The sequence below is a fragment of the Platalea leucorodia genome (genome assembly GCF_965183815.1).
Source record: "Platalea leucorodia genome assembly, chromosome: 1".
Lineage (NCBI taxonomy): Eukaryota > Metazoa > Chordata > Aves > Pelecaniformes > Threskiornithidae > Platalea > Platalea leucorodia.
The window spans coordinates 22,953,107-22,963,870 of NC_138823.1; the positions used below are offsets into that span (position 1 = coordinate 22,953,107).

Genomic DNA, 10,764 nt, shown 5'->3' on the forward strand with positions numbered 1-10,764 from the left:
ATAAAAGCAAAGTGTAGAAGCCTTTCCTGTTTTCTGGCTGTGCTCTTGAACTTCCATGGTACCTTGATTTGTATTTTTCCAGCAGTAAATAAGGTGCTAGTATAGCATGGGATAGCCTGGACAGACTTTGAACAAGCTGAACATGGGGTTGGATTTTCTAAGAGTTAGGTCCTATGTCATTCTTTGATCATATCAAGACATAATTATCTAAGTTTGACTTGCAGATGGCAGGAATGAATCCTAGTGTTCTGAGAGCTTCCAAATGATCTGTGGTATTTTAACTTGAAGTTTGATGCAGATTTTACTATATGGAGTAAAAATGCATGCACAGGTCTTTGTCTTGTCTGCCTTCAGCTACTAATGTATCACATGCTCATGAATGTTAAGAAAGCAACCAAACAAGTAAAAGAGGGTGGGTCGTCAAGACAGTAAAAAAGTATTTAAAATGGAAGCCAGACTTCGAGGATTTAAACCACAATTGTTTTGATGTAAATCTGTTTGATGTTAAATCAAAGCATAGATGTGCTGTAATCATTGCAAATGACAAATGTATTTAAAAATTAGATGATACTACTGAGAAGATATACATCTTTTATAGAATGTCTAACCTAACTGTAACAAAAATCACATGGGTTTTGTGCATTTTCTTTATTAAAAAAAAAATATCCACATGTGGATTCACGCAAGTAAGCTTAAAAAGTGACCTTTGCCTTAAAATGGTATTCCTTAAAGGAGTAGACTTGGAGTAGAGAGCGTCGTGGCTCAGATGAGTATGTGTATGGTCTGACCAGAACCAGCAGACTATACTACTCTTTAGGAAGCCCATGGTAATGTTGGCGCTTATTTTGGCACCTCAGTTACTACCAGTACTACGGCTTTACTTAAACCTTTTGGAGCAGGAACCAGAGGGAATTCAGGAGCTTGTGGGAGGCATTAGTACTTCTCTGCTTCTGATGACCTGCTCACCAGCCTGTTCAGTCTTGCTATGAAACTACGACCTGGCCTGGGGTGAAGAGGCTTCAGAACAGGGTGACAGTGGGACACACCTCTCCTCACCCTCTCCCAAATGCTGGAGAGAGTAGGTAGTGTGCACCGTACAGCCCTGCCTTTGGGAAGAAAACTGGATGGCCCAGGCAAAAGGGTATACAGGCAAGGCAACTCAAAGTAGGACAAGAGAGGGGAGACTGTGTACAGGTACTGTGTTAACATTGGCACCCGCTGAAGAAAAAAATCTTAACCACTTTGATAGTGAAGATTGAAAGGTTCAGTAAATCTGTTATTTCTCAAAGATGACAATATTGTAGGACATTCTTTGCATTAAAAGCAAGACAGACCTCAAGTACAAATCCAACGGAATAGAAGGCAGTCATCTTCTGAGCTTGTGGTTGGCACGGTTATAATATTATCATTCAAGCTTGTCTTGAGCCACTTGAGAATGAATTACTTCTACTGCTGCTTTAGGTGGTGAAACAGTGTGCTTGGTCTGAAAGCTGCATGGTTCGGTCTATTAACTGTGTTTTTATTTCTTTCAGATTTCATGTTTCAGGCTCTTGCAAGGAACTGCAAACGTACATTCATGCTCTATCTGATGCTCGGTGTGTGTTTGACATGGCTGTAAGTAGATACATATGCACCTACAATTGCTGCAGTAAAGGATCCATTCTATTCTAATCATACTATCAAGCCAGCTATGTTATTTCCAAAATACGTCAATGTAGGAAATGGAACTTTTAGTAAGGGACTAAATACTCCATTGTGAGACGTGTGGTAGAGGTAAAACAAACTTTATAATCCTAATTGTGGACAAAAGTTAATGAATACTGTCCCAATGACAGGCAATAGCCTTGTATGTCATTTTCAAATGAAAAATTAGTTTCCTGCTTTTGGTAAAGGCTTTTTAAAATTCAAATCTCAGTCCTGCAAATACACAGTTGACATTTAAGTTCTATTAAAATATTAAGCATTTGTGTGCTGGCATTTATCGTGATCTAACCACTAACTTGATGCATGTGATTTCTGAGATTAATAACTAAGTATCATAAGAAATAAAGCTATCATATTGGGGGGGTGTGGAATATCCAAATTTGGATGAAGAATGGATTTGTTGGATGCTTCAGATGACTCATGTGAGTCTTACATGTTCTATGTGTATTTCTCATATTGCAAAATTTAAAAATCCCTTCTCTGAACATCTGTCTTCCTATAAATGAGAAGCTTGTAAACTAGATAGAGAAGACTGCAAATCTTTTTACTCTTATTACTGCAGTTAGTGCATTAGGTGTGACTGGTAACACACGGAGGGCAGCAGAACTGAAGTTCTCGCTGATCTTGGTGCAAATTCACTGTAGTAGTCTTGCCATGTAAGCACTATCCAAAAGACTTGCATTATACATATTTGTAAATTCCTAAAACTTTCTTGTGTCAGAATGCACCGCCCTGTTCAGCAAATATTGTCTGAATATAACACATGCCACAAGATGGGAGTGCACGTTCCTGTGGGACTTCTACTTGAGAATTGTGTAGCCAGCCTCTATTGACATCCCAATATTACTAGAGGTTTAATGGAGCTATACTAACTTTTACTATGCCATGACTCCCTCAGTAGACACACTTTGCTAAATATGCTCAAAAGTACATAGAAACCAGCCACAGGAAGGAGCAACAAAAACATTTTTAGTTATCTGGGTACTTATGTTCTGTCTATGCATTTTAGGAAGAATTTGGCTTTAAGATGAACATGTTGGATATTGGTGGGGGCTTCACAGGTTCCGAACTTCAGCTGGAAGAGGTATGCAATGTATTGGAAGTTGAAACTCTAATTGAAGTGTTTAACCTTCAAACTGCAACTAACGTTGATAGCTGAAACCTCGTCTAAATTCTGTGTTAGACTGTAATTCATAAGATCTGAAAAACTGGTTTTATATTCTTTATCATGGGTAGTGTAATTAGTCCTTGGAGGTGATGATTATTTCTTTTTAATCCTGTTCATATTGGGTGAATGCTGACTTAAGCATGTCACAGATTAAATTACTATCCTAAGCCATCTTAACAGTAGTAATTCCATTTTTTTGGCAGTTGAGTTGTTGTCCAACTGGTTACTCTAGTGCGTGGTTTGGGCCAGGATTCCTTAGCACGCTTTGGATCATAAACGATATTGCTACTGTATGAAAGTTTCTGGTACTTTGCTTTAGAACTGAAGATGAAAGGTCTTGCTTTTATCTTTGCTTTGGCTAGCCTTAAATAAAGCTCTTAATACTGATTTGGCCTAAACGGGATCTTCAGTATGAGGCAGCACATAAAACAGAATAACCTGTTCACACTGCTGTGTTGTCTTAAAGGCAAACTCCTTGAATGTAGGACTGTGAAAGCGATTCAATTAAAAGTTACTAATGATAATCAAGGCTTTTCTTTATTAGTTCTAACTGTTCCGTTACTTGTCCAAAATACTTGTTTATCTTCAAATATCTGGCTTAAGATTTGAGCATCAGTATTAAATAATTCATTCTGTTTCTAATACGACAGTAATCAGAAGTGATCAGAAAAGGGCCCTTTCCTTGTTCTTCTGGATTCATATGTAATTTTACATTATCTGTTGTGCTGGGCAAACTTTGAAATTACTTGTGCTGGGCAAACTTCTTGAAATTACTTGTGCAGTCTTGAGTGTACCACAACTTGAACTTTGGTTGGGAGGAGGAACTGTGTAGTACTTGGACTCATGGTACTCAGTCTTCAGTGTTTAGCAGAATTACCTATTTTCTTAAACACTTTTGTAAATTTTGGACCTCTGGTAGGGGCACTTCTCGGAGAACAGAGGAACAGAGTAAGCTTTTGATGTGCTTACTAGAACTGTTGCTGCCTGAAAGTGTGTGTGTGGGTATCTGATATATACATAAGCTGAGTTTCATTGGTCTTACCTCTGGCTTCAATTTCCTAGGTTAATCACGTCATCAGGCCATTGCTGGATGTCTACTTTCCTAAGGAATCTGGTGTTAATGTGATTGCAGAGCCTGGATTTTACTACGTTTCATCTGCATTTACACTAGCAGTTAACATCATTGCAAAGAAGACTGTTGAGTATGATAAACTTCTTCCTTCTGGAGGTAAGGGTCATATTTATCTTTTACACGTTATGAATCAGTACAGATAACTGCCCACTTCTTTTAGTCAGGATGGACTAGTTTGTCTCAGCATATATTTAATACATTCCCTTATGCTTGCATTGTAATACATCTTTTGGGTTCTGACCATATGTTATCTGTGTATCTCACTGTCTCTGTTAAATTTATGCAGCACTTGTTTTCTTACTAGGTTTGACTTCTCAATGGTTAAAGCTATATTGGGTGCTTTACAGAAGGTGTATTAGAAGGTTCTGTATTAGAAGAACACAAAAAAAAGTATCATAGAACTAGCTGCTTCTCTGCTAAAGCAGAAGTTGGGTTTATATTCTTAACTGTGATTATTACTGGAAGTATTAATTTTATTAAGCCCCACACTTAATGTTACAACTGAATTTATAATCTGGTCTCATACAGATTACTCTGCTCGTAATTCTCCCATTCCACTATGTATGGAACCCACTTGTCAGGAGAAAGCAGTTGACTTAAGTTAGATTGCACAAGGACTACTTACGACAAAAAATGCATGCAAGACAACTTCTTTTTTTACTTCCAGTGGAGCAAACCAGGAATGATGATGAACCAGTATTTACATATTACATAAATGATGGTGTTTATGGTTCTTTTGCAAGTAAATTGTCTGAGAAACTGAATACTATCCCAGAGGTTCACAAGGTGAGTCCTTCTATATTCTTCAGAGATAGTCCTTATTATCCTTATGTGTTTTATATATATTTAACACCTCATAGGTATAGAATTATACATGATTTACAAAATCGTCCTTACGTATATTTGAAAATGTTCTTCTTTAATAAACTAAAGCCTGAATTACCTGGATCATTTCCATCTAGAAATACAAGGAAGATGAGCCTCTGTTCGCAAGCAGCCTTTGGGGTCCATCCTGTGATGAGCTTGATCAAATTGTGGAAAACTGTCTTCTTCCGGAGTTGAGCGTTGGAGATTGGCTGATCTTTGATAATATGGGTTCTGGTACCTTAGGTGAACAGTCTACCTTTAACGACTATCAGAGGCCACTGATTTACTACATGATGTCTTTCAGTGACTGGTAAGAAAAGTCTCTTGATACTGACAAGATTGTTTTCACTTCCTTCAAGAGTGTACGCTTACAGCCAAATACAAATTATATTTGATGGCAAATACAGGAAGATGCAACCGAGCACAAGAGTGTGCCTTTTTAGTCTGGTTTCTTTTTACTATTCTGTCTGCCTTTGCTAAGACTAAACTGAGAGCTGTGATAAAATGCCTGCTTCGCTTTAGGGTTGACAAAGGAAAGCAAAATACCCAGTGTGGACTGAGTTAGTGGTAGTTGTTGCCAAGTAATAGCTTTGTACTGCCTGGCATCAGCTGTTGAGGTTTCCTAATACCAGTAATCACAACTTGAGTACAGTGTTAGCACCAGCATTGTAGGCAGGAAGGCTGTTGTGGTGACGGTGAGAGTTGGGTACCCTGTTCCAATACCAAGGTAGCAGGGCCCTGCGCTTCTGCCAGTGGAGAGTCACGGCCTGTCTGTGCCTGCCGAGCACTTGCAGAGCTGATTCTTCCTTATCCAAGGGCAGCAGACCTCAAATGCTGCATTCAAGGCTGCTTTCTGATGTGAAATTGTATGCAAAATCACCTTATTGCAACTCTCATCCTTTCTGCTGCAGGGATGAGATGCAAGATGCTGGAATTGCTTCAGACACATTGATGAAGAACTTCTTCTTTGTGCCTTCTTGCATTCAGCTGAGCCCAGAAGACCGCTTTTCCACTGCAGCTTAAACAGGCATTAACGCTTCATTTAGACCTGCAGTTGCAAGTCTGTAGTTTGTCTGGTCAACATTCCAGTGTGGAAGAAATGGAACAATCTTGAATTCAATTCATTCTCTTCAAAACTTGAAAAAATAGTAATAGCTAATGGGGACCAGGCAAAACAAGCTACAGCTACAATTCACTGGGGGGTGGGAGGGTTAGATAATGGCGTCCAAATTTAAAATCAAGTTCATTCAACCCTTGAGCGTTTAAATATGCAACAAAATGGATGACTTAGTGGAGATGGAAACCCATCACTTGGGTTCTTCAACAGTTTACATACAAGTACACAGTTTTTATACTAAGGATTCCTGTTAGAACAGTCTTGTAAAGTTATTGTCTTTTGCCCAGATATATCAAATGTCAGTGGGAGACCAGTGTGACTTCATTAGATGTTTAGTGTATTTAGAATGTGTAAATTTGTGCTTTGAACTGTAGTTTAATAAATGTAAAATTGCATCATAGTATTTGTTGTATTTGACCCTTGATGTATCCCTTGTACGATTGCAATAAAACTTTGTGTAGATTTTACTGTTTTGCAGGCTAACTTTGGGAGGGGCTAGGCAGAAGAGGTAGCTATAAAATAGATGTATACAGGATTGTTTTGAGAAGCCTTCTTTTCTCTAGCCCATTATTTCAGCTTTGTATTAAACCATAAATAATTTAAGCTTGATAAACCCTTGTGAAAAAGTCATATGTTCCTGGAAGGCCAAAATGCAATCTGTGGTGGATTGTTTTGGGTTTTTTTTTTTTTTTGAGTATGACCTTAGATTCAGTTCTTAACACCAAACGGCAAACCTGCAATAGACACAGATGTACCCAGAGAGAGGGAGTCTTTTATCTAGTGTGCCTGCAGTGCCCGCGGGGCAGCCCGCGTTGGTCCAGCTCTGCAAGTTGTCACAGAACCTTGAGCTCTTTTGGTTCTTTTTAATGGTGTTTATTGCAGAGTCTAACTTCTGACTTCAGCCAGCTCTGTATAGTGCTGACTCTGAACAGAAGGGCTACGTGAATCTTCAGAAACCTCAACGCTCTCTTGCGCTGGACTTTAATTACATCCACAAAGTGAAAGCAGAGCATGCTACTAGAAGTACATAGGCCAACTGCATCGAGTAAGTGGAATGGCTGAAACCGCTCAGAGGATTTCTTCATTATGTTACTGGAGCCTCTTGATTTCTTCAAGGTTCTTTTCTTACTTTCTCTCATTTTTAACTTCCCTTCCTGGAAAGCTTGGGGGGTAGGAGGAGAAGGGGTGTCAGGGCTTTCAAATGGTGCATTCAGTTCTGGATCGTGCAGTCAAAGAGGACTTCTTTTAACCCTTTAGTTGCAGGTAAAATTTCTACCTTTTGGTTGCAAGTGTATTTTCCACGAGTGCCAGCTGGTAGGAAATCTTTAACTTCTGGCTCTGTAAAGCAAAGATTTCATAGAACTTGATGAACTTGTACTTTAAGGAGAATTCTCAATTTGAACTCAACTTGTCAGAACAGTTTTACAGGCCAGCTAAGAGAGGTACAAAATGGCTTATGTTTTGAAGATACAATCTAAGAAATATTTATTACTGGAATTAAATGTGGAAGTAGGAAAGGGAGTAAATAATGATAGTGGGAAAGCTGTTTTGTTCTGCATTGTTTGGTTTTTTTTGTTTTTAAGCCTAAAGTTACTAGCCATCCCATGTTTCAAGAAGTGACATGCACTTCAGTCTACCTATTGAAGTCTTTCTCTAGACAAAACAGACCGCTGCATGATTTTTGACTAAATAAAAATTAACGATTGTCTAAGATAACTTAACAGGATTCTGTTACGCAGTCTTAAGCAGTGTTGTTTTATGTTAACTTACAGATCAGTTGAAAAAAATCCTCTATAAATAACAGTGGTCAGAGCAGATACATTCGTTGTACTTGAAGACAGTTTCCCATTAAAAACAACCTGGAGTTTGAACACAGTATGTATTTCAATTTGATTTGCTAAGTGTTACTATTTATATTGTAATCACAATTCAGAATTTTACTCAAAATACAAAAGCTGAATGGTTTCTATATAGTATTTGGAACTAACGTAGCTGTGTCATGCTCAGTGCACGTCTGCCATTCCTTGTGTTGACTGAGGCCGCTGCTCGTGCAGCCCTGCTGGTACGGCTAGCTGCAGTAGCTGGAATTTCTTTGATACCGATATATGCAAACTGTTTCAGTGTATAATACAATTACTCATGGTGCATGCCAAACAGATCCCACCTGCTTTGGCCTGAAGTACTTCCCTGATCCAGCCCTTCATTCCCCAAGGAAGATCCAGGGCCGCAACCTGAGACAACGCTCCGTTACTAGTGGTGCCAGTTACTCCTCAGGAACGGGAGAGAACGGTTCTACCTTTTCCTCGTGCGTCTAAGCAGCTGCGCAACTGGCTTATGTTGCTCAAAATAAAAGTTGGTGCCCTGGATCCACCATTGGATGTGTTGCTACTTCCTCTATACTCTTCATTGCTGGGGGGTGGTGGAATAGTCTGTTAATGTGTTTCATAGTGAGCTTATAGAATCATTTAGCTTGGACAAGACCCTTGAGATCATCGAGTCCAACCATAAATCTAATGCTGCCAAGTCCACCACTAAACCATCTCCCTAAGTGCCATGTTTACCTGTCTTTTTAAATACCTCCAGGGATGGAGACTCAACCGCTTCCCTGGGCAGCCTGTTCCAGGGCCTGACTGCCCTTTCAGTGAAGTTTTTCCTAATATCCAATCTAAACCTCCCCTGGTGCAGCTTGAGGACATTTCCTTTTGTCCTATTGCTTATACAGGTTTGAACCCTGCTTTTTAAAAAAGAAAAAAACACAAAAATCCAAAACTAAACAGAAGCAGATGCTTTAAAAGGTAGAGCGTGCAGTGAAAAAACAGGTTTGTAGCTGTCCCTACCTCTTGGAAATAAACCCCGCTTGTAGTCCCCGATAGCTGGGTAACGGCCATGCTCTCTGCTTCATCCTGCTGATCAGCTTTGCTCTGCTCCGGCTGCCGCACAGACCATGGGGGCTGCACCTTGGCTCTTCTGGTGCGAGGAGCGGTGTGGTGGTGCTCTCGGGGCTTTGCCGAGGCCTCGGGCAGAGGCTGAAAAGCAAACGCAGCCCTGAAGCGAGAGAAGCCTCCCTCCACCCTGGTGCTGCTGCTCAAAGGAGGCCTCGGCGGTCCTCTGCCCGTCCCCTGAGGGGCTGCCCTGGGTGCCGGCTCTGCCAGCTGCCTGCCCGACCCCGCAAGGAGCCGGGAGAAGAAACGGGATGAAGTAAAGATGGTTTGTCTCAGCTGGTCTGACCGCAACTGAAGGAGAAAGTTGTTTCTGTGACTGCTGCTGTCCTCCAGTTCCTGCACTGCAGGAAAGCGTTAGACGATACACATTTAATTTTTCTTTACAACGGAAGCACTATGTTGGCTGTGGGCTTCTTGCTCATTCTCTTAACTCTTATTTCCTCCCTTTATTAAAATTCAAAATTTCAAGTATTCCCTGAGAGCCTGGTGAACACGGGAGCCTGTCTGCTCTGCAGACCTGGGGGCGGGGGGAGCGGTGAGAGTGGGGCAGGCCCCCTTGCTACAGTCCCTATCCTTGGAACAGCAAGCTTTCTCTCACTTTGTATTTTAATCTCTTTGCAACTGCATAGTCTTGCAGTGCCCCCTGAATTAGGGGCACTGCTAGGCTTACCCTGTCAGCTGCAGAGGACAAAGCTAACTGTGCTCGTAGCCTGAGTCAGAAAAGAGCAGCTTTCGGGGAGGTGGCAGCAGGAGCTGGTTCCCCCTGCCTTCAGCCCCACTGGCTGCTTCTCATCATCCCTGCACCGACAGCCAGCAGCCGCCGGTTACAGGTAGGTCTTTCCCCAAAGACTGTATGTTGCCATTCCCATAAGTTCTGTTGAATATAATACTGTATTTTAATGTTCTCCGACTGAAACGGTGCAGTAGTGCAGACCACCACCTCTGCCAAACGTGCATCGTGTCACAATGCATGTCGTACTGTACTGCTTCAATGTAGGGCAGATGCTTGGTATCAGTCAAAAATGGAAGGGAACGCTATTTCACGCCCTAGAATTTATAGTGTGATTTATCAAGTGCCTGCATGATTTTAGATCCTGATTGTGTATTTCGCTCAACTACGCAGTCTCTGAACATGACCCTTCTGCATACCATTAAGAAAAACACTGGGTATTTGTGTCACAAGTTTATTGCGCTTCTCAAATGGAAATACCTGCTGTTAAGGCGGTGGTGAAGCAGAGGGGAGCTGATGTTTCAGGTCTCCGCAGCAGCAACACAGCCTGAGGTCAGTCGCGCGTGGGTTGCCGTGGCCAGCGAGCGAATGGAAGTGGCAAATGGCTGAGCCGGGCAGCAGCGGTTCGTGTTCAGCAGAAGCGATGGGCTCCAGCGCTGTGCTCTGACACCCTCCCCCCATAAATCCCCTTTAAAAAAAAATAAAAATATCCTACTGTAGAATCATAGAATCATTACGGTTGGAAAGGACCTCTGGGATCATAGAGTCCAACCGTTAACCTCACTGCCTGGTCCACCTCTAAACCATGTCCCTGAGCACCACATCCACACGTTTTTTGAACACTTCCAGGGACTGAGATTGCACCACTTCCCTGGGCAGCCTGGTCCAGCGCCTGACTGCCCTTCCGGTGAAGAAGTTTTTTCTAATATCCAACCTAAACCTCCCCTGGCGCAGCTTGAGGCCGTTTCTTCTCGTCCTATCCCTTGTTACTAGGGAGAAGAGACCGACCCCCACCTCACTACAGCCTCCTTTCAGGCAGTTGTACAGAGCGATAAGGTCTCCCCTCAGCCTCCTCTTCTCCAGGCTAAACACCCCCAGCTCCCT

At 41.6% G+C, this 10,764-nt stretch overlaps 1 protein-coding gene across 4 annotated transcripts in view; it reads left to right on the forward strand.

The window, feature by feature from the left end:
* Nucleotides 1-8,354, forward strand: part of AZIN1 (antizyme inhibitor 1) — a 28,484-nt gene extending 20,130 nt beyond the window's left edge. For all 4 annotated transcript variants that reach the window (XM_082318653.1, XM_082318655.1, XM_082318654.1 and 1 more), the window contains 6 exons: nucleotides 1,533-1,614; nucleotides 2,714-2,788; nucleotides 3,935-4,100; nucleotides 4,672-4,790; nucleotides 4,967-5,181; nucleotides 5,783-8,354. In XM_082318653.1, coding sequence (XP_082174779.1) covers nucleotides 1,533-1,614; nucleotides 2,714-2,788; nucleotides 3,935-4,100; nucleotides 4,672-4,790; nucleotides 4,967-5,181; nucleotides 5,783-5,894 — 769 coding nt within the window. In that variant the 3' untranslated portion in view covers nucleotides 5,895-8,354. The remainder of the gene's footprint in view (nucleotides 1-1,532; nucleotides 1,615-2,713; nucleotides 2,789-3,934; nucleotides 4,101-4,671; nucleotides 4,791-4,966; nucleotides 5,182-5,782) is intronic.
* Nucleotides 8,355-10,764: the final 2,410 nt, after the last annotated feature.